We start from the raw sequence: 25,450 nt of genomic DNA, 5'->3' as shown, positions 1-25,450 counted from the left end.
ATCAACCCAACTGCTGTCCACGTGGAATTTTTTCGAGTGGTTTTTGCAGCGAAAAAAACATTAACGAGGAACTTGAAAGGCTTGTTACCGACATGCTTTCATCCACCCAGGCGCCGTCCTCGCCGCCTAGCGTCTCGTCCTTGTCCTCGTCCCCCGCGGCCCTGCCGGCACAGATCCTGTCCAGCCCGGCCTGGGTGATGGAGGCCAGACTCTCTCCATCTGTCCGCACCTGGAGCCACGCGGTCCGGGACTCTGGGCGGCTGCCCCCCGCCACTTAGAGACCTGGGTACCTGCAATTTCTCTAGGCTCCGGCCTGGCTCTCCACCGCCACCCCGTTTCAGGCAGGCAGACAGACACTGCTTGGCCGAGCTCCATTTCAACCTCCACGCCTTTCAAAGGGATACGAGGCAAAACGGATGTGAACTTCAGCTCCCTCCACACCAGCTTCAATCCTATGTCCGTGAACAAGAAAGGAAAAACCTGCCTGGGCCGAGCGAGGCCAAGCACGGTTCATTCTTCCCCCAGGGCCCCCCGCCGCCCTCCCCATGCCTGGCAGTCAGGAGGCAGCCAGAAGACCCACGCGCAGATGAGGCACGCGGGTGCCGTGCATGTTGCTGCCCGGAGGCCGCAGGGAAGGGATAGCTTCCCGACCGGTCTGGGAATGTCTTTTGAGCAACATAAAGCAAGTTCCTGTTGTTTTGGTGTGTCTCAAGTTAAGACAATTCTGTTGTCATTTCTGCGTCTGCCTACGTGCAGCCTGAAACCAGAACCGCGCCAAGATCTCCAAGGCTCTGCGGGGAAGGGGACAGCCCTCACACCAACGTCCCTCCACGTAACAGTGGCTGGGGCTCCAGCAGGCACTGCTGCCTGTGGCCACACCAGCAGCGCAGGTGGGCCTGCAGGAGCCGAGGACCCCGGGGGACACGTCCTGCGAGGCCAGGACGGCCTGTGTTTGGGGCACCTCCCACCAGCTCCTCCGAGCGCGCGGCACCCTCACCCCACAGGCACCGCCTGGTCCCACGGCTCCTTCCTAAAGGGCCGAGGCCAACCCCCGACGGCTCTCCATCCCGGGGTGCAACTGGAGGAAGCACAGCTGTTCACCACGGGCTAAAAGCAGAAATGATGTCGGTGTAAGAACACGTCCCCTGAACACGCGGGCCCCTCGGAAGTAACAAACTGGGTGCAGGACGGAGACCTGGGACCTAGGTGAGAACGGGCATCCAGGGGCTGGGGCTGGAGACCACGCCCGACCTCTCGGCCGTGGTCGCCCTGCACCAAGGGTGCTGCGGTTTGTTCCTGGGGTGTCAGTGGACACGATGCAACGTCCCGACTCAGTCACCTCCAGGGGAGGCCGCCCTTCCTCAGACTCGGGCCCTGACTGCTGTGTTCCCAGACCTGCGGCAGCCCTGGGCACCTGTGCTACTGCAGGGACAGCCTCCCTGCCTCGGCGCTGCATCGTTTTCTGCATCCCTCTGCAGCTGCGGGCTGGCCAGTCTGGGGCGTTTAACTGGACAGTCGTCCCCTTGACCGGGAGGAGAACAGGACGGCTCCTGCGCGGCCAAGGGCAGCTATTTCATTATAAATGCAGGCCTGTGAAAACAAATATTATTTCGGAGACTTTTACAAGCCGGGTCTCCAGGAAGGGCAAGCACAGCACGCGATGGCCGGGGGGCCGCCCGCCGCCAGGTCTGGGTGTCCGTGCTCAAGGCCCCACGCTGGATGGAAGGGGAAACTCAACCGTGTGGGGGGCCCCGGGGCCCAGGCCAAGAACACAGCTTTCTTGTTTGGAGATCTCCTTTGACTGAGTATTCCTGTGTTTCTCTGCGCCCTCCCTCTCCCCTCTGTTTTCATGAACGTGCTGCGAGCTCTGGCGGCAGCGGCTCCAGGCAGCCTCTGCAGAGCCCGTCCCCGTCCTTGGAGCAAGGCGGCCGCTGCTTAGGCCCCGGGCATCTATCAAGCCTGTTCTGACAGGCAGAGGAAGCTCCGAGACACAGGGCGCGGGACGCGCTGGTGCTGTACCAAGGGCATGGCCCAGGCAGGCGGTGCCAGGCTGCAGAGCTGCGGGGTCACCTCGGACAGCTTCGCAGGGGGTCCCCGGCCCCACCTGGGGGTTTGGGGATCACAGCGGGAAGCCCCACTGTGTAAGGTTCTCCCACCCGCCCCAGACCCAGGGGCAGCCTGTGTGCAGAGCGCGCAGTGACAGGAACACGTCCCGGGGGGCCGCCGGCAGCCCTGGCGGTGCGCGTGCTGCCCCAGAGCCCGCCGCCTCCCTCTTCAGACCCGTCCTGAGCAGCAGAGGGCCCAGCCGGCCTGGCCGGCGCACTGCTGTGGTGCCCTCTGTTGGAAAGTGCCCATACCCAGGCCCACAGCTCTGGGCAGTGTGGCCTGCAGTTCTGTCCCTGACGGAGGAGGGACGTCCTGGTGACGGTCTGTCACCGGAGCCAAGCGTTTTCCTCACAGGAGTCAGAACACAGCCACCCGCAGAGCCCCCAGTGCAAAGCGCAACCTGGACCCACAGGCGTCCTCCCGACACGCGGGGCGGAGAGCCGGGCCTCCGCTCTGGCCAGGGGACACTCGCTGTTCTCACGGCCGCCTGGGGCGCTCTAAGGATGGACAGACGGAGCAGGGACACTCAGGGTTCCGGCCAAGGAGGAGCCACCTGTGTGGCTCCCTGTAGCAGCACAACTCCGTGGGGGGGGGGGGGGGGGAAGGCGTCCTGAGAAGACCAGGATCATAGGGGGTAAAGAGTCGTATTTATTTTTGGGGGAAAACCCAGAACTAACTCGGCTGATATAAGAAAAGGACATGATGAATGGCGACTCGGCAAGAAAAGCCCCTTAGGTACCTGCTCTTCGTCGGTGCTGAGGTGACAGGAAACGCCAGGCACGCCCACACTGCTCACGTCCAAAGCTGTGTTTTTAACCAGGCTGCTGGTGACAGACGCAAACCACTCGCGCTTCCTGCTGTTGTTTACACTGTCTCAGGCACTTGTGGCAAAAGCACAGCTTTCGGTTGCACCGTTGGGTACAGTTTGTTTTCTCCACGTGTCACTCAAGCTTCCTTATGCTTTTCGGGTGAGTGGATTGTAAGGCTATGGCGACATGCTAACGAGGGGTCAGCCGGGGTGCACCGCAGAAGCTGGGGTCCCACAGGCTGCCTCGCGTTCATGGGTGGCCCCCCCTACCTTCCAGGCTCGGTGGCAGGAAGGAGGTCGGTGTCCCCTGTCACCTTCTGCCCAGAGTGTCCTCAGGCCAGGGGTGGCAGAAGGGAGGGCGGGGTGAGACCGTGCCACAGGAAAGTGGACCCACAGAGCTGGTTATGTTCTCCCGTCACTCTGGCAAGTGGTTCTTCTTGATTCAGTTGATGTGACCCCAAATGGCCGAGCGGGAAACATGACGCCGGAGAAGCTCCACGAGCTCCCGTCTCCAGGGCCGCCCCCTCTCCTTCGGCCTCCCCATCCCAGCAGCTTCAAGAGCCGAGGGAAGGGCGAGCGGGGGTCACGCTGGGGTCGGTCAGCGCTTCAGGGCAGACAGGGCTGTAGCCAGACAGGCCTGCACGGGGGTCCAGGGCCCATGGGGGCGCAGCCGTGGTTCCTGGTGGCGTCCGCTGCCCCCTCCCCAGGGCTGTCACCCTCCCACTCGCCAGGCCCTGCACCCCAGGGTCAGGGGACGAACGAGACGCCCGCGGCCTCAAGGCGCTGTTGGAAAAGGTAAAGCAGCAGCAGACACACGGCATGTGGCCCAAGCAGCTCCTTTAATGTGGCCCCAGCACCTCAGCCCCACCTTGACAAGCCCTCACACCGAGGTCATCACTCCGCCTGCGAACGCTCAGTCTTGCCCGGCTGCCTGGGAGCGGGTGCTGCCGCCGCGCAGGGCCTGGCGCGAGGCTCCGGCCGGACGCGAGCCCCCTCCACAGGCCAGTTTCCCTGCCAGGCGACCCTCGTGGGCCAGAAGCCACTCCTTGACGGCCATTCCTCCCGAGTAGTTGCCTGTGGCGCCGCTGCTGAGGACCACTCTGTGGCACGGGACGAGGATGGGCACCTGGAAGACAGGGGGGCAGCCGCCATCAGTCTGGGCTCTGGACCAAGGCGGTCTTTCGGGATCGAGAGCAAGCCCGCTGACCGCAACTGATCCAGGACCCACCTTGCAGGGCCCTGGCTGGGGGGCGGGGGGCTGGCGAGGGGCGGGCCGGGTCTCTGAGGGTCTGGCGCGGGCTGGGGAGGGAGCCGATTCCCCGAGGCCAACATGGGGCATCTTCTAAGAACCCCTTTACACTAAGGTTTGGGAGAAGAGTACTTAATACCACTCGATAAGGGATTGAAAACGCATACCTACAAAATTTAAAGGTACATTTCCCAGTTACAAGGTGCCCCGTGAAATTCCCAAACGTTTCCAAGACATGAGAAGAAACCTTACAGAGTTTCTCATGCAGCCACATTAACCCAGACCAGAGGCTGCGGCCCACGCTGGCCACACCTGATTTTGTAAATGAAGTTTCCAGAGAACACAGCCAAGCCCACTTGGTACTTGCTGTCGGGGCTGCTTTTGTAAAGCCCGAAATATTTCCTGTCCGGCCCCTAGTGGGAAAGGTCTGCCAGCGCTGTCGCCCACTCCCCCTGTGCTACGGGGGCACCTAGTGGGAAAGGTCTGCCAGCGCTGTCCCCCACTCCCCCTGTGCTACGGGGGCACCTGCTTTCCTCCTCAGTCTCCGGATCAGTCAGTTTGAGAAGCTCCGGTTCCCATTCATTCCCACCTGAGGAGCTGCCGCCGCCGCCAGCACCCCCACCCCCGGCCTCAGCAGGACCGGCCAGCCGGCCCTTCCACCGACCCCAGCCAGGACCCTAGGCCCCAGGGTGTCCCTCCCACCAAAGCTGCCCCCAGCCTCTCACATCTGGAGACGAGCCCAGCAGCCAGGTGCTCCCTTAAATTGACAGCGACTTCACTACAAGCAAGGCCACTTGACCACGAAAACAAATCCAAACACGACCCACAGAGAAGGGCCGACTGTCAGCAGGGCTCTGCTGCCAGGACACAGGGCAGTGACGGCTGCCCAGGAGCCTAGGGTTCCTGAGACCCACTGGGACACAGGCGTGGGCAGGGCTCTGTGCACCAAGGGCCACCACCAGTATAGCTCACCGTGGCACTTCGATGCCACAGCAGCCCCAGGGGAGGGGCACGGCCGCCAGCCTGGGAGCGTGTGGGCTGGTTCCTAGGAGGCTGGGCAGGCTGGCAGGTCTGTGAATGGGGCACCGATGCCCCAGGAGAGGGCATCCCCCAGCCCCCAGCATGTTCTTTGCCTCGTCTGGGGCCGGCACCACACGGGCCTTTGGGGTCTGACACCATGTCTAAGACTGGGCACCAGGGCACTCAGTGCAGGAGGCGGGCGAGGGGCGCTCCCACGTGGCAGCTGATTATTCCCCCGGCCACATGCAGGTCTGACCCCGAGACAGTCCCCTCCAGCAGGGGTCTGTTCCTGGAGGGGGAGCTCCCTGCCCGCGTGAAGCTGACGGCCACGGGGCGGGGGTGCAGTGGCCACAGGCTGTGCTGTGACACACCAACACGCACTAGGTTCACCTTTGGAAAAGGGAACACTGCCTCTGCTTGTGCTAATTTGGGCGGCAGGTTTCCGACTATTAAGATGATGAGCTCTGCTAAAATTCGCTGGGGCCCTAAGGACATTTCAAAGGACCCACACCCCTCTGCCCTCTCCTTTAAAGCCTGTGCTGCATAAAATGTAATTTTTATCAATAACCAAGCAGCTCATAATATCACAGCCGCATTGAAATCTTCATGCTGTGAAATCTAATTCATCCAATATGCGAATCCACCCCTTACACAGACCCTTTCGCAAATGCTAGAAAACTTCCAAACCCATAGATTTGTCTCCAACAAAAATAACACGAAAGGGCCTTTCAGTCAATAATGGAATCCCTCTGATTCTGGTGCCGGCTGAGTATTTTCTCCAGCTTCGCCTTTGTTCTTGTGGGTAGCAGCCCACTGGGGAAGAGCTTGTTTTCACTTGCGGCCTCATCAATACCTAAATCCTGGTGAACAAGTGACACCGAGAAGCTGTAATCAATAGCTCCCTGTGCGTTTTTTTCTTCTGGTCAAACGGTTCAGCCCCACTGACAGCCCTGACACTTAGAACATGCTGCTAAATCTTTATCAACGGCCATCTGGGTGACTGGCAGAACAAGGCTCGGGGGGTCATTAACGCTCGTGGCAATCCGTGAATAAACGAGCTCCTCAGGAATGCGTTTGTTTAGAAAGAGGTGGGGAAACTCTCTGTACAAGTACTGATCTCCTCTGAGCTGCGTTTAGCAAATTCCGTCTGAGGATGAGGGCAGGGTGCCATCTGCTCCACCAGGAAACGGACCAGCCTCACGCCGGGTCTGGACAGGGCCTCCGGAAGGCGGCCAGGCCACTCTCCGGGCTGCTGATTCCTTCCCGGGAAAGTCTAGGAGAAACAAGGGTCTGGGGTGGGACGACCCCCCCCCCGAAACCCCCCGACTGCAGAAACCACACCTTGCTCGGGGGGGGGGGGGGGGGCAAGCCAAGTGCTGTTGCGGGAGCCGGCCCGCGTTCCCCTGGACCGCACGCCACCGCAGGAACCAGCGCCCGGCGCAAGGCGCGGGTCTGCGGCATCCCGAAGCCGCCGTCCACTCTCCCCCCTTCTCCGCAGTTGCCCTCCGCAGCCTGAACACAGACTTTTCCGCGGTAAGTCTGAGCGGCGTGCCTCTGGCTGGAGCCCACGTGTGCCGGTCTGCAGCCGCGCCTGCCCTCCGGGGGGTCCAGTCCCTGACTAGGGCCCCTTTCTTCATCAGGTCCCCGGGCTGGCCCGCGTCCCTCAGCCTGTTCTGAGGAGGAGCTTTTTATCACCTTTGTGGGACCCTCGAGGAGGCTGGCTCCCAGGGGGCTCGCCGCAGGACACTGCACGTCTCGAGACTCACACCTGGAGGCACCCTGGGGTCCTGCTGCTGTGGTGCCAGGCAGCCTTTCCACGGAGCCGAGGTCCCGGCACCATGTCCAGCTCCTGAGGGACGCCTGGAGGGCTCACCACCACCCGGCTGCCCTGGTCCGGGAGGGCGCCAAGAAGAGGGGACAAGGTGCAGGCAGGGCCTTCCCGCCTGAGGGTGTGGTCACTGCCACCCCCGCGTGGGCCCGAGGCGGGGAGGTGGGCAGGAGGGCTTTACGGAGGTTCCGTCGCATACATTTCGGTGACTGAGGCCACACCTGAGCAAAGACACTCACTCAGGGAGCTTACTAGCAGGACGGAGAGTCATGCTGCTCACGGGGCAGTGAATGTTCCTGAAAACTGCCCCAAGCGCCACCGCTAAACAGCCATGCCTCTCCCGTCGGGAGTGCCAGGTGCTGGCATCATGGGGCAGGGGAGGGCCTTCCCGTCCGTATGTGTCAGTTAGCAGAGCTGTGCTCCCAGCAAAGACAGCACGCGTGAGGGAGGCGCCCGACCCCATTTCCCCGGAAGGCGTGAACAGACGCGTGCCCTGAAACAGGTGGGGGGGGACCGAGGGACAGCTCTGCACAACACGGTGACTCGGTGATGCAGGAGGAAGGTGCAGACAGGTGTGGCCTCCTCAGTTCTCCCACGAGGCACCGCGCGGAGGCCGGGTTCCCGGGGGTCTGCGTGGACCCTTTCTCTGGAGCAAAGTCAAAGCGCTGCGAACAGTCGACCTGGGAGAGGACGCCGCCTTCCAGAGGGAGGGTGCAGCATGAGCTTCACCGGGAAACGTGAAAACCCCATCTAGATGTTTTCAGAATAATCCCACCCTCTCGGTAAAAGTGAGGCCCGCCGTATGCGGAGGAGATGCCCGCAGCCAGTGCCCGCTGCGACTGAAGCACAACAGGTGCGCAAAGAGCTGCCAACTGGGTCCGCCAGCCTTTGTCACTGACAGTGGGGGACGCGGAGAGACCAGAGGGGTGTGCACCACACACTGTTCCCGACAATTGGGGGTCTTTTCTATGGCAGAAACCTCTCCAGATCAGCTGCACAGCACAACAGGGCCATCCACCACAAACCTACAAGAGCTGCTTCTTAAAGAATGACAGTGCTGTTTTGTGCAAACGGCCACGTAACTGTCATCTCCTAGAGACACTGGCTCTGCCCTCGGGCAGTCGAGAGCCAAGTGGCGGGAGCCCCAGACTGTGGTGTAGAAATGCCCGCCTCTCCCCAGTGAGCAGGGCTGAAAACAGTTTTGAACACATACAGCAAAGCCACAGCGAGTTTTGAGAAAGTGGAGTCTGATTCGGTGATTTCACATCCTATGATGTAAGGACCCCCTTTGCTTCTCCTGATGGGACGGCAATCTTCTACCGCATCAGAGGCTTTCCCACAGCTTCAGGGAGAGCTGCTCCCAGTGGGACAGCAGGCTCTGGAGACTGGTGAGGACGGGAATGGGCCGGGCCCCGTGCACCTGTAGGGGCCACCTGGCAGGTCCTGCTGCTGCGCAGACGGGGTGCTCCTCCTGCTTACCTGCAGGGCCCACGGGCACCTGCGGCCTTGCCAGGGTCTACACCACGGCCTCTCCCCAGCCCATGCTAACTTCCTTCCTGACACTGGACAGCCCGGGGTCCACCTGGGGAGGGATGGGGAGCGGAGGTGACCCCTGCACGCCTGGGTCTGACAGGCCCGCAGCCACCTCACACCAAGGCCTGGCCCTGTGCTCTGGGGAGATGGCCTCGCATGGCCCGGGAACCTCCCTCTCCGCATCACGTGACTGCAGACGCACAGGGACAGGGACGCGAGGAAGAGCTCTTCCCTGGGAGCTGCGCCCAAAGGCGCACGTCATCCCAGGTCCCCTGGTCCAGGGCCTGGACCTCCCAGCACATGCATCCTTCTCGATGGGAAGCCCCACGTGGGCGGGCCTCTCGCCTGTTTTGTTGGCTGCTGTGCTCCGGGACGGAGAAGGGCAGCCGGCTCCCCCTTGGTGCCCAGGATGCCCAGGGGATGCCTGAGCCACTCTCCAGGTTTCGCGGCCCCTCCCTCCCTGGGACAAGCCATCCTGTGCTCTGACACACATCGTGGGGGGGGTGTTGGTGGCCTGTGGGAAAGCTTCCTTACCACCTTTGCCCAAAGGTGGGGGTACCTACCAGTGCCGCCCACGCCTTGTCCAGAGGCTTCCCTCCGCCCCCGTCCCCGCAGCCCAGGCTGCCTCTGACACACGCATAAATGGATAGCACTCGACCCCCTGCGGGAACCTGACCGCACAGTGCGGGACGTACAGGATTGCTCCTCATGGCTCCTCCCACTGCCCGCGCGGCTCTGGGGCTGCCCACCAGGGCTGCTAACTGCTGGTAAGAAACCGTTTCTCCAAACTTCACAGCCTGCAGCAGCTTCCATAACACCTGTCTGGTGAACGACTCTGAAAGAAAGAAGGCAGAACCACGTTATTTAGACAAACGGCTCTAACAGCTCGGATGTAAATAGCTGCCAGTCCTGAAAGAGAAAACACATCAACATAAGTCGAGGTGCTACACTCAATTAAAACAGCCCCCCTGGTCCTGTCACCATGCCACCTGAGGAGAAGGAGCAGCGTGAGGCAGGGCACCGGCAGGCTGGCCCTGCGCCGGCCTCGCCGACTGGCAGCGCCCGCCTTCCCCTCCACGCAGGACTGCCAGGCGCCCTCCCAGGACCCGCGCTGTACAAAGGAGCACGCGGTCCACCTAGGAAGCACAAAAGGCCCTATCTGCACACAATCTCGGGATCTTTTCTTTACTGCTGGGTCATTTCCAATTTCAGCTGGGACCCAGCAGGACCATGAGGCTGTGGGCCGGGCTGTGACAGGATGCTAGCCGTCCACATGCAGCAGCGGGCAGGCTCAGTGGGCCGGGCGCCGCGGCGGCACACAGGGGCTGGCAGGCACCCGGGCTGCCCGCATTGGTAATGAAAGGGCTGCAAAGACAACATAACTTCATTCCCATTTTAATTGATTAACCACATCAAACCGCATTTGCTCTTCGTCCTGCGGCAGGAATGAAGCGACGGACCCCCGAGAACGCCCTGGTTTACAGCTGCTTCTCGGGCGTGGAGTGTGTGGGAGGGAGGCGGGTCTGAGTCGACAGCCATCGTCTTTTCCGAGGGGACACGCGCGGGAGCACTGGACACGGAGCTGCGGCCCCGTGCGGGGGAGGGAGCTCCCGACGCGGCAACAAAGGGAAGGAAGGATTCCACGGGCGGGGCCGCGCTCCCGGTGCGCCCACAACCGCACTGACCACACTGGGTGCCCAGCGGGCCGAGTGCGACTTGGTTCTTAAAGGAAACCCACCCTTACACGTGTGTTAAATAATAAAAATCACTTCTTAACTGAAGGGAATGATAATCACTTCACTGGGAAAAAAATCTGTTTAGTCTTTATTATAACATTAAGCAAATTAAACATCAGCATAATCCAGGTGATACTAGGAAAGGGTCAGCAAAGAAATTGACTTTGTTGTTCATTAATTTACATGGATTAGCAGAGGGCAAAAAGGGAGCAAGTGTGCTCTAGTTTTTTATGATATAATTTCAAACTCTACACCATTTGTGGCAGGAGGGTGACTTTGGGGTTAATCAGACTGATTTGTCCTTTTAATTGCTTTCTATTCAAAGAAAATTCATTAGATAATGTTCTCTTCAAAATTCATGAATCAATTTAACTGAAGAAACCACATTAACGGCTCTGGGCTCATTAGCACACGCGGCTGTGTGACGGGCTGATGGCTGCGAGGGCTCCTTAGGCAAACAGACTCTGTTTACTGTGCTTTCTTCAGAAAGGGGCTTGAAATCAAACTGTTAATCATCATTATTGTCGCTGCTGTTGTGCCAAAGTTTAAAAAAAAAAAAGGCGGGGAGAGGAAAGAAAACCGAGGCGGCCTGGTGTAACTTGGAGGAAAAGGGGGTTCAGGGCCAGCTGTCCCGGAAACGAAACCAGGAGCACGTCCACACTGCAGGAGGCAGAAGCCAGTTTTCCATCCCCTTCCCAAAGCACAGAGGTGCTGGCTTCTCTTTTCTGTGTTTGGCTGGGTTTCCGGGACAGCCTGGGACACTCAGCCTGCACGAGAACCGCGAGAGGAGGAAGGAGTGCCCGAGGAGCCGTGGCCGCTCGCGGGTCCCTGCCCAGCCAGAGGGCACCTCTCCGCCCAAGGGACGGGCACCGTGGAATAAAACAACACATCCATGGATGAGCACAGCATTGATCAAACATTTTCAGCTTCACTGTCGCATTTTCACAGAGGCCCGTTTCTCACCTTGTACATACCAGGCAATACATTAGGAAAAATAGCTCAAAAATGGCCGTATTTAGCAATCGAGCACATCATTTTATAGGTGTATCTGGAAACTCAATTTCACCCTGTAGGGAGCAAATGCATTCATTAGTTCAAGCAGCGCTGCGTCAGTGCCTTCGCCCTGGACCTGCGCAAAAGCAGATGGGGGGGGGCGTGGGGTGACGACTCTGAGTTGCTGAATTTCCTAAAATGTAGCCGACCCTGTTTGTAATAATGAACAGGATCCATGTGAAAAATATATTTTTCTTGCAGTTGAGGTGACACATAAACCTTCAGTGGCTTGGTTTTGGGAGGCCCAAAGGGGCACCCGCTAAAATTCCATCCTTTCTCTCCGCTGAGGTCCTCGATGGAGAGCAGGCGGTGGGAGTGGCCCCTGTAGGGACACTCTGGACGCCCCCTGGGCTGCCTGCTCTGGGGTCCAGGTGGGGTCCGGGGTCTCTGCCAGAGGACCTGCTCCTCAGGGAGCCCTTACTTAAGGACATGGCCATTTCCGTCTCAGCTCGGGTGGTGACTTAAACACACCCGCTCTAACCACCAACCCGGCCACGACTGTTTCTAAACCTGCTTCCTGGCTCACACGTCACCAGCCAGGACACTGATGCCATTTCCCACGCGGTGAGGAGCCGCTGCTCTGCCCTGGACGGCAGGTTTCTACGGGAGCGCTTTCCACACCACGCGAGGGAGGGGAGATGCGGGCAGCCTTCGGGCAGGCACCTGCGCTAGAATCAGGCAGGGGCACCGGCCGGGCCGAGGCAGACGCTGGAGTCCCGGGCCCTGGGTGATGGCTTCCTGCTGGCCCCTCATCTTTCCTTGGGGTGAATGTCATCACGAGAGCTCCCTGGAGGATGCATCCCCCGTCCCATCGCCCACGGCCAAACTCGGAGCCCAGCTAGTCAGGGGCAGGGCTGGGGCTGGGGGCCAGGGCTCTTGGAGACCGAGGCTCAGAATTAAGCACGTCCTCCTTGGTGGGGAAGCGCCACACTCGGGAGCTCCAGGGAAGAGCCGTTCCTTTCAGCGACCTTTGCTGTCGGGTGCGGTTTCCTGAGGTTGGGCTGACCTGCTGCTGCTTGAGCCTTGGGGTCTTGCCAGCGATGCTGCAGCCAGGAGTGCGGATGACAGGGACATCAGGGCCCTGCGGAGGGAGTTCCTGGGCACAGTTCTGGGGCCACAGGCTGGGTGTGCCACCTCCCTGGGCACAGAGAACCGTGTCCGCACCCCTGCGGGATCCCCTGCTGTGGCGCCAACCTGGGGTCCACGCACGAGTCGTGGCTATCTGACAGGCTCCCAACTTTCCAAGGGCTCTCAGAGCCGGGCCAGAGGCAGTGCCCGGGCTGGCAGGCCGGTGCGCAGGACAAGCTGGCAGTGGGAGCAGGATTCCGATCAGGTGACTCTGGAGCAGGGTTTTGACGCCATGTGCTCTTCAAGTGCAAGGAGCTAACCTGACCTGAGGCTGCCTCACCATCAAAGCAGCCAGATAACCTTTCCAGGAACGAACCTGGGAGGGTGAGCATGAAGTTGGAGGGAATGGGGTTCTTGATCCTTCTCCCCGCGTCAGTCTACCGGATGCCTTTATAAAGCTGAGCACAATCCAGAGAGCAGCTATTTGAGGGCTGGGGAAGGGGACAGGATTTGAAGAAACCACCAGGCCATCGTTTTCCCTCAAGAGGACTTACTGCAGCCTGGACCCCAGAGGTGGCACCAGCGCAAACGGAGCCCAGGAGCTCCCATCAGCTTGACGTGGGGGGATAAGGACTCCTGATGTTCAGAGGATGAAGGAGCCCCCCTTTCTGTCGTTATCACTGGACTCCTGTACCTCGGCCCCCAACCAATCCCGTGCTGGGGGTGGCAGTGGTCGGGAGCCTGCAGGCACCTAAAGCTCTGAGGAGAAGCATCCTTTATGATGGAGGAGCTGTGGTCCCCAAAGGCTGGTGGACCCGCGGCTTCTTCCCTCTCTGAATTCCTGCTATTTGGCCCCAGATACGAGCACAGTCATAGGAGTGGGGGAGGGGGGCAGAGCAGAGGAACCCTCAGAACTGGAAAGGACCAGCAAGACTGCAGAGAAAGAGGAGCTTGGAAAGGCACTCCATCAGTGTGTTTCTAAATTCCTGGGCTCATCCCTGAGCTGGGCCCATGTGGCTCTGACCCTAAACCCAAGAGTGAGAACTGATGTAAAGCTCAGCTCCTGCCGAGGTCCAGAAGGCTCATCTGAAAAGGACCACAGAGGTTGCAAAGGAACAGACCCCGAGACTACAACGTGCAGAAGCCTGGTCAGGACCCACAGACCGAATCCAACCAGGTCTAGCGGCTCATAAACAAAAACATCAACACCATCCACAGCATTTACACAAGACCCAGAGTGTTAGAGCGTCACATTCCAAAGGATCAGCTACAACCCCGGGAGACGCAGCGTATGAAGAATCAGGAGAAACTCAGCTTGCCCGGGAAGAGGCAGTCCACGAATAGAAAGGCCAGGATGACACAGACACCCGACAAGAGTCCCCCTCCAGCTCTCTGAGGTACAGCTCACAGATACGGTTGTAAGATATTTAAGCCGGGCAATGTGATGACTTGATACACACCATCTGACAACGACCTTAAAGGATCTGTAATAAAAACACTCTGAGAAGGGAAAACACTCTTGAAACAAATAAAAATACAAAGACTTAGTAAGTTATAAGAAAGACTCAAAGAGAGAATTTGGTGTTGAGAAATTCAATATCTAAAATGAAATAACTGCACCGCATGGGTTTCCTTCTAAGTAGAATGGAGATGCCAGAACAAGAGTTAATGAGACAGAAGACAAGTCAGCAGAAATGATCCAATCTCAAAAACAGGAAAAAATGTCAAAAGCAAACAACACAAATCAAAAAGAGCCTCAGGGACATGTTTGAAAAGCCAAAAGGTCTAATATGTGTGTTATTAGAATTCTAGAAGGAGAGAAAGTGTGGCGTAGAAAAAAAAATTCAAAGAAATAATAGCCCAAATGTTTCCAGATTTGGCAAATGATATATACAACTACAAACATAAGAACCCCAGCAAACTGCAAACAGGACACACTCAAAGAAATACTCTCTCAGACATATCATGGAGCTGCTGAAACCTAAAGAAAGAAAGGTTGAAAACAAATAAAGAAAAATGATGCATTATTTATAGGGGAGAAAAGTTCAAATGACTGCAGAATTCTTACTAGAAACCTGGAAGGTCAGAGGAAAGCAAAACATCAATTTTAAAGTGTTGAAAGAAAAGAACTATCAACTCAGAATTCTACACCCAGTTTTTAAAAAGATCCTCCAGGAATGAAGTTAAAATGAAGACATTTACAGATTAAAAAAAATCAAAGATAATGCATTGCCAGCAGACCTGAGCTAAAAGAATTGCTAAAGGAAGTTCTTCAACAAGAAGGAGAATAGAACCAGAGGGAAGCATGAAACATTAGGAATAAAAGCAGAACAAAAGAAATGGGAATTATTTGGTTAAATACTACAGACTATTTTTCTGTTGATCTCTTTCAAATATATTTGGGAGTTCTCCTGTGGTGCAGCAGGTTAAGCTGGCATGGTCACTTCAACAGCCTGGGTGGCTGCTGTGGCACAGGTTTATCTCTGCCTCAAGGAACGACCACATGCTGTGGGCATGGCCAAAAATAAAATGTTTAATGATTGAAAGTAAAATTATGACATCAAAAGATAAGATTTTCAATGTACACAGATATAAAAGGAAAGACACGACGACATAAAGCAGGGGAGTTTAAGGAGCTGCACAGTGGCAAGGCTTCTAAGTTCCACTTTAAGGTGGCAAAACGTTGATTCCAATTAGAATGTGACAGTTATGTATGAAAGCATTATAATCCCTATAGAAACCACTAGAAAAATTAATATAGCTAAAAACATAGACAAGGAGTTCTCGTCATGGCTCAGTGGTTAACCAATCCGACTGGGAACCATGAGTTTGTAGGTTTGATCCCCGGCCTCGCTCAGTGGGTTAGGGATCCAGTGTTGTCATGGGCTGTGGTGTGGGTTGAAGACGTGGCTTGGATCCCATGTTGCCGTAGCTATGGCATAGGCTGGTGGCTACAGCTCTGATTGGACCCCTAGCCTGGGAACCTCCATATACCGTGGGTGTGGCCCTGGAAGAGACAAAAAGAAAACAAACAAACAAACAAATACAGACAATACAGTGAAAATATGTTAAAATATTCCAAAGGACTATCCAAAGGAAGAAAAGAAGGGGGAAAGAAAAATGAAAAACAGAAGGAAAAGATGGAAAACGGGTAATAAGGTATTATGTGATAGTAAGAATAAAATGTAATTATAATAAGATAGCAAATAATGAAATGAAATAACTGTTTGAGATGCCTATCCTAACTGTTTATGTATCTAACAACAGAGGTCCAATTGCATGAAGCAACAACTGACAAAACTGAGAGGATGATTAGGCAACTATACACTTATCCTTGGAGACCTCACTGTTTCTCTCTCAGTAATTGACAGGAATACTTGACAGAAAATCAAGGATGCAGAAATGAAAAACATCATCAACCAACTGATTTTAAATGACATTTATAAAATACTATATCCAGTAACAGCAGAATATACATTCTTTACAAATGCACATGGAACACTGACCAAGAAAATAGATATTCTGGGTCATGAAACAAATGAATTTAAAACAACTGAAATCAGACAAGCGATTTTTCTCTTATCATAATGCAATTAGACTAGATATTAATAACAAAGAGACAAAAGGAAAATCTCCAAACATTTGGACAGTAAACAAGCCATTTCTAAATAACCTATGCATTCTAGATGAAGTCTTAAGGGAAAGAAAACAAAACTGAACTGAATGAAATGGAAAATGCAATATACTGCAATTTATAGGACACAGCTAAATCAATATTTAGAGGAAAATTCATAGTATTAAAATGCATATCTTAGAAAAAAGAAGGATCTAAAAGTAATAATATAAAACATAAGCTAATGATAAGCTTCCAATTTAAGAAGATAGAAAAAGCAAAGCAAAAATAAACCAAAACAAGAAGGAATGAAGAAAAAAATAAAGGCAAAAACAGAAACTAGTGAAACTGAAAACAAAAAATAGAGTAAATAAAATACATAAAATCAAAACCAGGTTATTTAAAAAGATAGATAAAACTGATAAATCTTTAGCAAGAGTGATTAAAAACTCTCAACAAAATATCAACATCAGGAATGAAAGGGTATGTCACTACTGACCTCACAGACATTAAATGGATGAAAAGGGATTCCTACATGTAACTCTATGCACAATATTCAAATCGTAGATGAGCTAGACCAATATATCCAAAACTGAAGACTACCCAAACTCATCCAAGATGAAACAGATAACTGGAATAGTCCTGTAACTCTCAAAGAACTTGAATTTATAGCTTAAAATCTTCTGAAATCACGAGGGCCAGACAACGTCACCAGAAAAGTCTATCAAACACTTAAATACATCAATTCAGCATAATTTTTTTCCCCACAAAACAGAAGAGAAGGGAATACTTTCAAGGGCATTTTATGAGGCTAGAATTACTCTGATATCAAAGCCAAAAAGAGACAATAATCAGAAAAGCATGGACATAGATATAACAATTCTCAACAAAGTATCTGCAAATCAAATAGAGACATACATCAAGAATAAGATACCAAAATTAAGTGGGTTTGTCCCAGAAATGGAAGGTGGATTCAGTATTTGAAAAAGTAATCTAACATAAGGCTACAGTTATCAAGATAGGGTGTATTGGTGAAAGAATACACAATCAACGGAACAGAATAAAAACAACTCACACAAATATAGGAGAAAAGGCAATTCAACGGAAAAAGGAAAATTTGTCAAACAAATGGTGCTGGAACAAATGAACAACCATATGCAAAGACTGACTCTAGATACAGACCATGCATCTTTTATAAAACAAACTCCAAAAGGGGTCATAGATCTATACCTAAAAGGCAAAACTATAAAAATAATACCTATGGCGTTCCCATCGTGGCACAGTGGTTAATGAATCCCACCAGGAACCATGAGGTTGCAGGTTTGTTCCCTGCCCTCGCTCAGTGGGTTCAGGATCCGGCATTGCCTTGAGCTGTGGTGTAGGTCGCAGATACGGCTCGGATTCTGCGTTACTGAGGCTCTGGCGTAGGCCGGCGGCTACAGCTCCGATTAGACCGCTAGCCTGGGAACCTCCATATGCCACGGGAGCAGCTCAAGAAAAGGCCAAAAACAAAAAAAACAAAACAAACAAACAAACAAAAAAAAAAAACCCTAGAAGATAATACAGGAGAAATATCTAGGTGACCCTGGGTTTCGGGAAGAATTTATCAAAATGAGTTACTGCTATGTGAGTGATGCTATTAAGACATCTTAAATAAAAGCCACAGGCTGAAAGAAAATTTTGCAAAACACACATCTGATCCTGATAGAACATTTATCCAAAATACACAAAATAAAAAAATAAAAAATATAATAGGAATTCTAAAAATCCAACAGTAAGAAAACCCAATTAAATAATGAACAAGAGCTTAATGGACACCTCTTCACCAAAAAAAAAAAAAAAAAAAATATATATATATATATATGTGTGTGTGTGTGTGTGTAATATATATATGGATGACAGGTGAGCACATGAAAAGATGTTTAACATCATTTGTCTTTAGGGAGTTACAAGTTAAAACAATGAGATGATTACATGCTTATTAGAATGGCTGAAAAAAACCAAAACTCAACAGTACTGATGCTGGTGAGGAAAAGGGATACACATTCATTGACGATGATGAAAATGCAAAGTGCAACTGCTTTGGAAGAAAGTTTGGCAGCTTCCTACAAAGCTAAACAGAGGCTTAACCGCATGAACCAGAAAAAACCTGTGCGTGAACGTTTATAGTAGCTTTACTCACCTAATGATCCAAACTGGAAGCAACCAAGATGTCCTTCAATAGGTAAATAAACTATGGAATATCCATTCAATGAAACATTACCCAGTCATACAGAGCGAACTATTAGGTCACAAAAAGACATGGAGATATCGCACATGTCTACTGCTAAGTGAAAAAATTCTGAAAATACTACTTGCTCTATCTGTGATCCCAACTCTGTGACATTGTGTAAAAGGGAAAACAATAGAGACAGAAAAAACCTTGCACTCAGTATATGCAAATTAAAAACAACAAAACATTTAGGAGATTGGAGGATCCCAGGAAAGAATGCTGGCAGTGACAAGAGAAGATAACTGTATTATAAACCTATGAACAACCCCGCTGAAGAAAGGGTGTGTGGGAAGAAAAAGTGGTGCCCTAAGTGACCCTGGAAATGAGTGGAGTTTATAAGACCAAGGCAAAAGGAACTATGTCTACACCCTGTACTCTAGTTGACAAAGTTGTTTCCCATAGGAGAACAGATTAAAAACTCTGATACTACTTATACAGTACACAGGGCTCAGATACCTAAGTAGATGGATGGCAGAAGGTTGGAGCCAGTTTCTCACTGAAGGAAGAGAAATTTACAGGTAAGCAAGGGAAAGAAGCTAGAATGATCAGAACTGAGGATCAGAACTGTAACTGTGAGTATGAACTAATGTTCAGCTTGCTATCAGGACACATCAAGTTCAACCTCAACAGTGATAAATCATGACAGTGTGTACCCCTGAAGTAATTTCAGGGAAACTGTATTTTTCCTCTGTGGTCTTCACCCACAACTCCATAGCCCCAGACTATGATGAGAAGAAGCATTATAGAAATTCTAACATTGTGACAGTCTACAAAATTCCTGACCAGTACTCCCGAAAACTGTCAAGGTCATCTAAAACAAGGAAAATCTGAGGAAATGTCAGAGTTAAGAGGAGTCTAAAGAGATATAATGACCAAATATAATATGGTACTCTAAATAGGTTCTTGGAATGGAAGGACATTAGGTAAAACTTGAGAAATCTGAATAATATGTGAACTTTAGTTAATAAGGTATCGACAGTGGTTAACTGGTTTTAACAGGTGTATCATACTAATGTAAGATTTCAATTATAGGGGAATATGGTGTGCAGTATCAGGGACCTTTCTGTACTAACTTCTTAATTTTTCTATATAAATCTAAAAAATAAAGTCAAAAAAATTAAAACAAATTAACATGATCCACCATAACAACAGCTTAATGAAGAACACTAAATAATATCAAACATAGTAGAAAAAATGCAATAAATATTAATATTCATTCATGATGAAAGCCTCAGCCATCCAGGAAATAGAAAGCAACTTCCTCAGTCTGATATAGATATTGACAAAAACAAAACAAAACAAAACAAAAACCAAACCCTACAGCTAATATCATTGATCTGATAAAGATATTCACAAAAAAATAAACCCTACAGCTAATATCATACTTAGTTGTGAAAAGCTGAATGCTTTTCCTCTTAAGATTGAGAAAAAAGCAAGGATGTCCACTTCTATTCAATATTGTAGTGGAAGTTCTAGCCACTGTAACAAGGCAAGAAAAAGAAATGAAGTCATACATTTTAGCAATAAAGAAAAACAGTCCCAATTTACAGACAACATGATTATTTATGTGAAAATACCCAGGAATGTACCTAAAAAACCCATACCAGACAATAAAACCAACTTTGAACTAAGAGGTGAATTTAGCAAGGTCACCAGGTACAAGGTCAGTACATAATAATCAATCACAGTTCTGTCATCAATAATAGCTCCAACCAAAATGAAATGCTTAGATTTAAATCTAACAAATTATACACAAGATCTTTAGGTTGAAATGACAAAATATTGATATAATAATAAAAGGACAATTTGAGAGACATACCATGTTCATGGATATGAAGTCTCAATATTATAAATATTTCAATTCTTCAAAAATTGAAATAGAGATTTATTTCTATTCTAGTCAAAATCTCAGGGGTATAAGTTGCAGATATAGACAAGCTGATTCCAAAACTTACATGATAAAGCAAAGGACCTTGAAGAGTCAAAACGTTTTGAAGAAGGCAAAAAAATTGGAGAAAACATACTAACAAGTTTTAAGACTTACTATTATGCTGTTATAGATCAAGGTAACATGAAAGCTGTAAAGGGATAAGCATATAGATTTCCAAAAGAGACTCAAACACTTACGTCCAAATGGTTTCTGACAAAGGTGCAAAGGCATTTCAATGGGAAAAGGATATTATTTTCAAAAAGTCATGTTGGGTATCTGCATGGAAAACATTGAAACCTGACCTAAATCTCGTACTTTATAAAAATTAATTTAAAATAAATCATATATTTAAATAAAACTTTAAAGCAAAAAAAACTTTTTAGGAAAAAATGTAGGAGAAAACCTTTGTCACCTGGAGTTAGGGAAACAGCTAAGATACAGCATCAAAAGCACAATCCATAAATAAACTGGACTTCATCAAAATGAAAAAAAAAATGGTCTGTGAAAGTCAGTGTTAAGAGATAAAAGACAAATTATGGACTGGGAGAAAATATTTGGAAATAACATATCCAAAAAAGGACTTTTATCTATAATATGTAAAAAATTCTCTAAACTGAACAGTAAGAAAACAAACCACCTAATTAAAAATAGGGAAAAGACTTGAACTGACAGTTTGCCAAGGAGCAAATACTATGGTAAATAAGCACATGAAAAGATGTTCAACATAACTAACCATTAGGGAAATGCAAGTTAAAATCATGACGCGATAGTATCACATACCTATTACAATGGCTTTAATAAAAAATAAACAGATGAAGAGACATCTATCCATGCAGTAGAATACAACAACAATTAAAAGGAATAAGCAGATACATAAAACAATTTGGATGTCTCTCCAAGGCATTAAGCTGACAGAAGCCAGGCTCAAAAGATTAAATACTGTCCGAGTCCATTTCTATGACATTCTCAAAACCACAAGCCAGGGTGATGCAGAACAGATCAGTGGTTACCAAGAGTCGGGGTGAGTTGGGGGGGGGGTGCAGCTCTGATCACAAATGGGCAACAGGAGGGGATTTTTCGGTTGATGGAACTCCAGTGTTCAAATTATGGGGTGGTTACAGAAATCTATGCATGTATTAAAATCCATAGCATGGGATACCACAAAAATCCATGTTACTACATGAGAAAGCAAGACAGAAACACATTTTTAGATGCCTTTTCTTTAATCAAAGGGAGTTTTCTCTCCAAAGGTCAAGAAAGCTACTTAAGACGGAGTCTAGGTCATGTTCTCCACAAAACCCTTCCCTCGACAAGGTCACCCCGCCCCATGCTCTCAGTGACACGGTGTCCCTTCCATTCAGCCCAGCTTGGAGCAAGGACTGCCTTACTGTGAGTGACCTGGAGGAGGCGTCCGGCGAGAAAGGGTGAGTGGGCAGAAGGGTGGGCCACGTTCACTTGAGGCCGCCCGGAGCTCCGGGAGCCGACCTTGCCGTGGAGGGTCTTCAGGATGAAGGCTGTTGCCCTTTGAGGGGACCCTTGGGGAAGTGCTATCCCTTCTCAGAACACACCCGAGTACTTCCTTCTGAACCGCCTCCTGGGCTGACCTACAAGCTCCAAGGAAAGACGGCCTGTTACGCTGCGGTCTCTGCTCATCCGGGTCCAAAACTATTTCTGCTGTGGTTTCATGACCAGTGTTGGGGAGGCCAAATTTTGGGGTGCTTCCCAAAAGTCCAATCCACTCTTGGGTGAGAGAACTGGTCGACACAGAGTATTTTAAAGACCTGACACAGTTCCTGGCACAGAGCAGAGTCAGTGCCTGTAAGCTCTGGGATGCTTGGGCCGGAAGGCCATCTCGATAGAGAAGCTTCAGACATTCTGAGCACAGCCGGGGAAACGTGCATGGGTGCTCTTGGAAAGAAGACTCATTTGGAAATTTCTGTAAATCTGCTTAAAAGTCACTGATAGTCATAGCAAAGGCTGCCACTTACTGAGCACGTCCTGTGTCCCAGGTGCTGGGCAGTGCACTTTGCCACGTTCCATCCTCAGGAGCCCCCACGACCCTGGGTCAGAGGGAGCACTGCTGAAAGGCATGCTTGGGAGGCCTGGCTCTCAGGCCCCTGGCGGGCACCCCGTTCCGCTGTGTTTCTCAGCACTCACTGCTCAAGTACAAGCAGGGCTACTCCTGGACACTGTCACACCGCCACTTGGTCCCCTGGTGGCGGCGTGGGGCTCGGAGCACAGGAGGGTCTCATGAGCTGAGCTGTGTGAAGGTGCTTTGTCCCAAGGCTGCAGGTCTGAGGCCTGCTCTCCATCCCTGGCTGCTTCCCTCCCCACCGCGAGCCTTCCTCACTGCACTCAGTTTGGAAAGGGGTTGGGAGCCCCGGCGTGTCTGGGCCCTTCTGCTCATCTGCCTGGTTCTTTCCCTTCCAGGCTAGAACAGGCGACCTGTAACAGTCTGGGCAGGCGGTGGAAGGATTGCAGATGTGCCTGGGTCCCCCGCCAGCCTGGCAAAAAAGCACCGCTGTCAGTACCCCGCATCCTGCTGCTGGTTCCACACTTACCCTACCCGCTGAGGTGGGTTCCTGGTTCTGCTAACAGGAAAACATACAGCATTTTAGGGAGTTCCCATTGTGGTGCAGTGGTAATGAACCTGACTAGTATCCATGAGGATGTGGGATCCCTGGCCTTGCTCGGTGGGTTGGGGACCCGGTGTTACCATGAGCTGTGCTGCAGGTTGCAGATGTGGCTTGGGCTGTGGTGCAGGCTGGGCTGTAGCTCCAATTTGCCCCCTACTCTGGAAGCCTCCACAGGCCATGAGTGCAGCCACAAAATGCCAAAAAAAAAAAAAAAAAGGCGAAAAAATACGGTGTTTCAAATTAAAAAATTTCTTTTTTTGTGAGAAAATAAATAGGTCAGGAGAATGAGGGACAGATCTGTGAGGCCCTGTGCCTGGTCCCTCGGGCACTCACAGATGTGAGATTCCCTGCCCGCAGCCCCGGGAACACCCTGAGGGGCTCTGATTGGGCTCTGATCTCGCTGAGGCCCATCTGAGTGTGGGCAACAGGTTTCACAAGGGTGTTCAGGACAAGCACCACAGCCACGCGCACCTCTCGCTGTGCAGCAAAGAGCGTCAACGCTGAAGTACACAGTTTAGAAAGGGAAAATGCAAAAAAATGAAAGCGGTTCAGGAAGCCACAACACAACGTCTTATCACTCCTTAGACTACAAGGACCTTTCAGGAGCAATGAACATTTTTTACCTTTTTGAACAGTGGTCCTCAAAGTTAGGTCCGGGAGCTTCAGGGTCCCGGAGACCCATCCAGGGCGACTGTGCCATCACGACTATCTTCACAGTAATACTAAGGTGCCACGTGACTCAAATTCTCCTTCTCGCACCAACACGTGGAGGAGCTTTCCACAAGCCACGCGGCCTGTGACACCACGACAGGTGAAGCGCGGGAGCAGCTGTGAGACCCCGCCTGCCTTCCGCCGAGAGACCCGCGAAAATGTAAATCCGATGCTCTTCTCGCTGTGTTTTTGGTCTTGAAGACAGTTATCTTCATCTCTATGTATTATTTTTGGTAACATGTAGTGAATTTAGTCTTATTATTTTAAGACAAAGGAACAGATTAAAACGATTCTTGGGTTTAATTTCCAGCCTGGTAGATGTCGGTGGATAAAATGCCCCTAACCCAAAGCTCTTTGGGGTCGGTCCTCGAGGCCTGTGGGGAGGACAGACGGTCTCAGTAAAGGGTTCAGCGGGCCCTTTCCACGTCCGGCCAGGCGAGCAGCGCTCAGAGCTCAGGAATGGAAAGGCCCCGGCAGCTCCATCGGGCCCTGGGCGCAGCAGAACACACCCCCGGCTCCTCTCGCAGACGGACTGGACCGTCGGCCCGCGGATGTGAGCCTCGGCCTCGCCCACGTGCGGGGAGAGGACACGCTCGCCTGGCGAGACCTGCGCGGGTGAAGTGGGTTCACAGCCTCACAGCCGCACCTGGGCGACTTTGTATTCACCCTCCCGATGATGCGAGCGCCGAAACTTATTTAACGAAAGAATTATGCCTAAGACTTTAAGCTCAAACTTAAGGAAGCCTACAGAGAAATGATTAAACTGCGAATGTCCCGGTATGAATGTGAATAATTATACCCTAACACGCTTTACCAGTCCAGTAATTGTCATTCAGCTCAAAGCCGAAGAACCGACTTCTGAGGGGTGTTAATGGTTTCTGAACAATATAGAAACACAGAGAAATACGCTGTATGGAAACCGAGGGGGAGGGTTGGAAGTAGGAGTTAACAAGCTCTCAGGGTCACCGTCAACAAGGGACTCAACAGCCATCCTGAGGGTTCCAGCTCTAGGCCCCTCGGACACCCCAGGCCTGTGCCGCGTCTGCCATGCTCTGCGGCGGGGCTGGGGCTTCCTCCCTCCCTGGGGACCACTCCCCACCTCCTGGCTGAACGGACCCCCTTGACAGGGGAGCTGGACTCACAGGGGCCAGCGCCTCCAGGCACGACCTTGTTACCAGATCAACAAAAAGATAGGAAGACCAGGGTGAAAACGATGCCCAGCGCTGAGGGGCCTCTGTCCCCTCCGAGTCCACGTCTCGGCCCGCCTTGCCTTGCGCGGCTTTGTCTGGCAGCAGAGACGGGACCAGCTGCTCTGGTTGCAGACCCAGCCCTTTGAGGCTGTGCACCCCAGTGGTCTGCCAAAGGTCCTCAGTGTGTGGACAATGGAACCCTCCCAAACCAGTTCAGCAGCTCCCACACATTCCGTCAGAAGCTTCTAGAAGCCTCCTGCTACCTCTCTAGAGTGTCCAGCTTGATTAGCAAACATCTTGCTGTTCCTGCGAGGCAAAATAAGCTTCTTCCCAAAGCAGGGCAGCGCCCCAGCCCCCTAGGCCCAGCACCCCAGTGCCCTAGGCCCAGCCCCAGAGGCTTCAGATGGCGTGTGTGACTCAGTCTCTGGGAACACTGGCAAATCTGGGGGGTGGGGGGCGGTGGGCTGCGTCCGAAGGATCCCCACCCCCGCGGCGTCTCGAGCTTGTCTGAAACAGCCCTGAGGTCTGTTAAATAATGGGAGCTAACTTTTGATGACCAACCCAATGGAACGAAGCCCAGCCCTTAATTTCTTAATGAATTATTCTTTACCGTGGGACGGGGATTATGCCACGGAGAAGGCATATCATTACCGACAGAGCTGTCAGAAGGACAGGCAAAAGGAAAACTGGCAAGCTT

The 25,450-nt window shown here is 51.8% G+C and overlaps 1 protein-coding gene across 11 annotated transcripts in view; it reads right to left on the bottom strand.

The window, feature by feature from the left end:
* Positions 1–3,734: 3,734 nt before the first annotated feature.
* Positions 3,735–25,450, bottom strand: part of MGMT (O-6-methylguanine-DNA methyltransferase) — a 269,598-nt gene continuing 247,882 nt past the window's right edge. For 5 of the 11 annotated variants that reach the window (XM_084996772.1, XM_084996771.1, XM_084996769.1 and 2 more), the window contains 3 exons: positions 9,240–9,379; positions 6,297–6,456; positions 3,735–4,040 (listed from right to left, as the gene is read on the bottom strand). In XM_084996772.1, coding sequence (XP_084852898.1) covers positions 3,754–4,040; positions 6,297–6,456; positions 9,240–9,379 — 587 coding nt within the window. In that variant the 3' untranslated portion in view covers positions 3,735–3,753. Of the gene's footprint in view, positions 4,041–6,296; positions 6,457–6,878; positions 9,380–25,450 lie in introns of all 11 variants that reach the window. The other 6 variants (XM_084996774.1, XM_005671577.4, XM_001928553.6 and 3 more) reach the window with 2 other exon arrangements.

The sequence above is a fragment of the Sus scrofa genome, chromosome 14 (assembly GCF_054392235.1).
Source record: "Sus scrofa isolate SSC_HxYL_T2T_F1_AM1 chromosome 14, Sscrofa_HxYL_maternal_Yorkshire_Landrace_v2.0, whole genome shotgun sequence".
Taxonomy (NCBI): Eukaryota; Metazoa; Chordata; class Mammalia; order Artiodactyla; family Suidae; genus Sus; species Sus scrofa.
The sequence above is the reverse complement of the archived record's forward strand: the minus strand, read 5'-3'. Positions and strand labels throughout refer to the sequence as shown.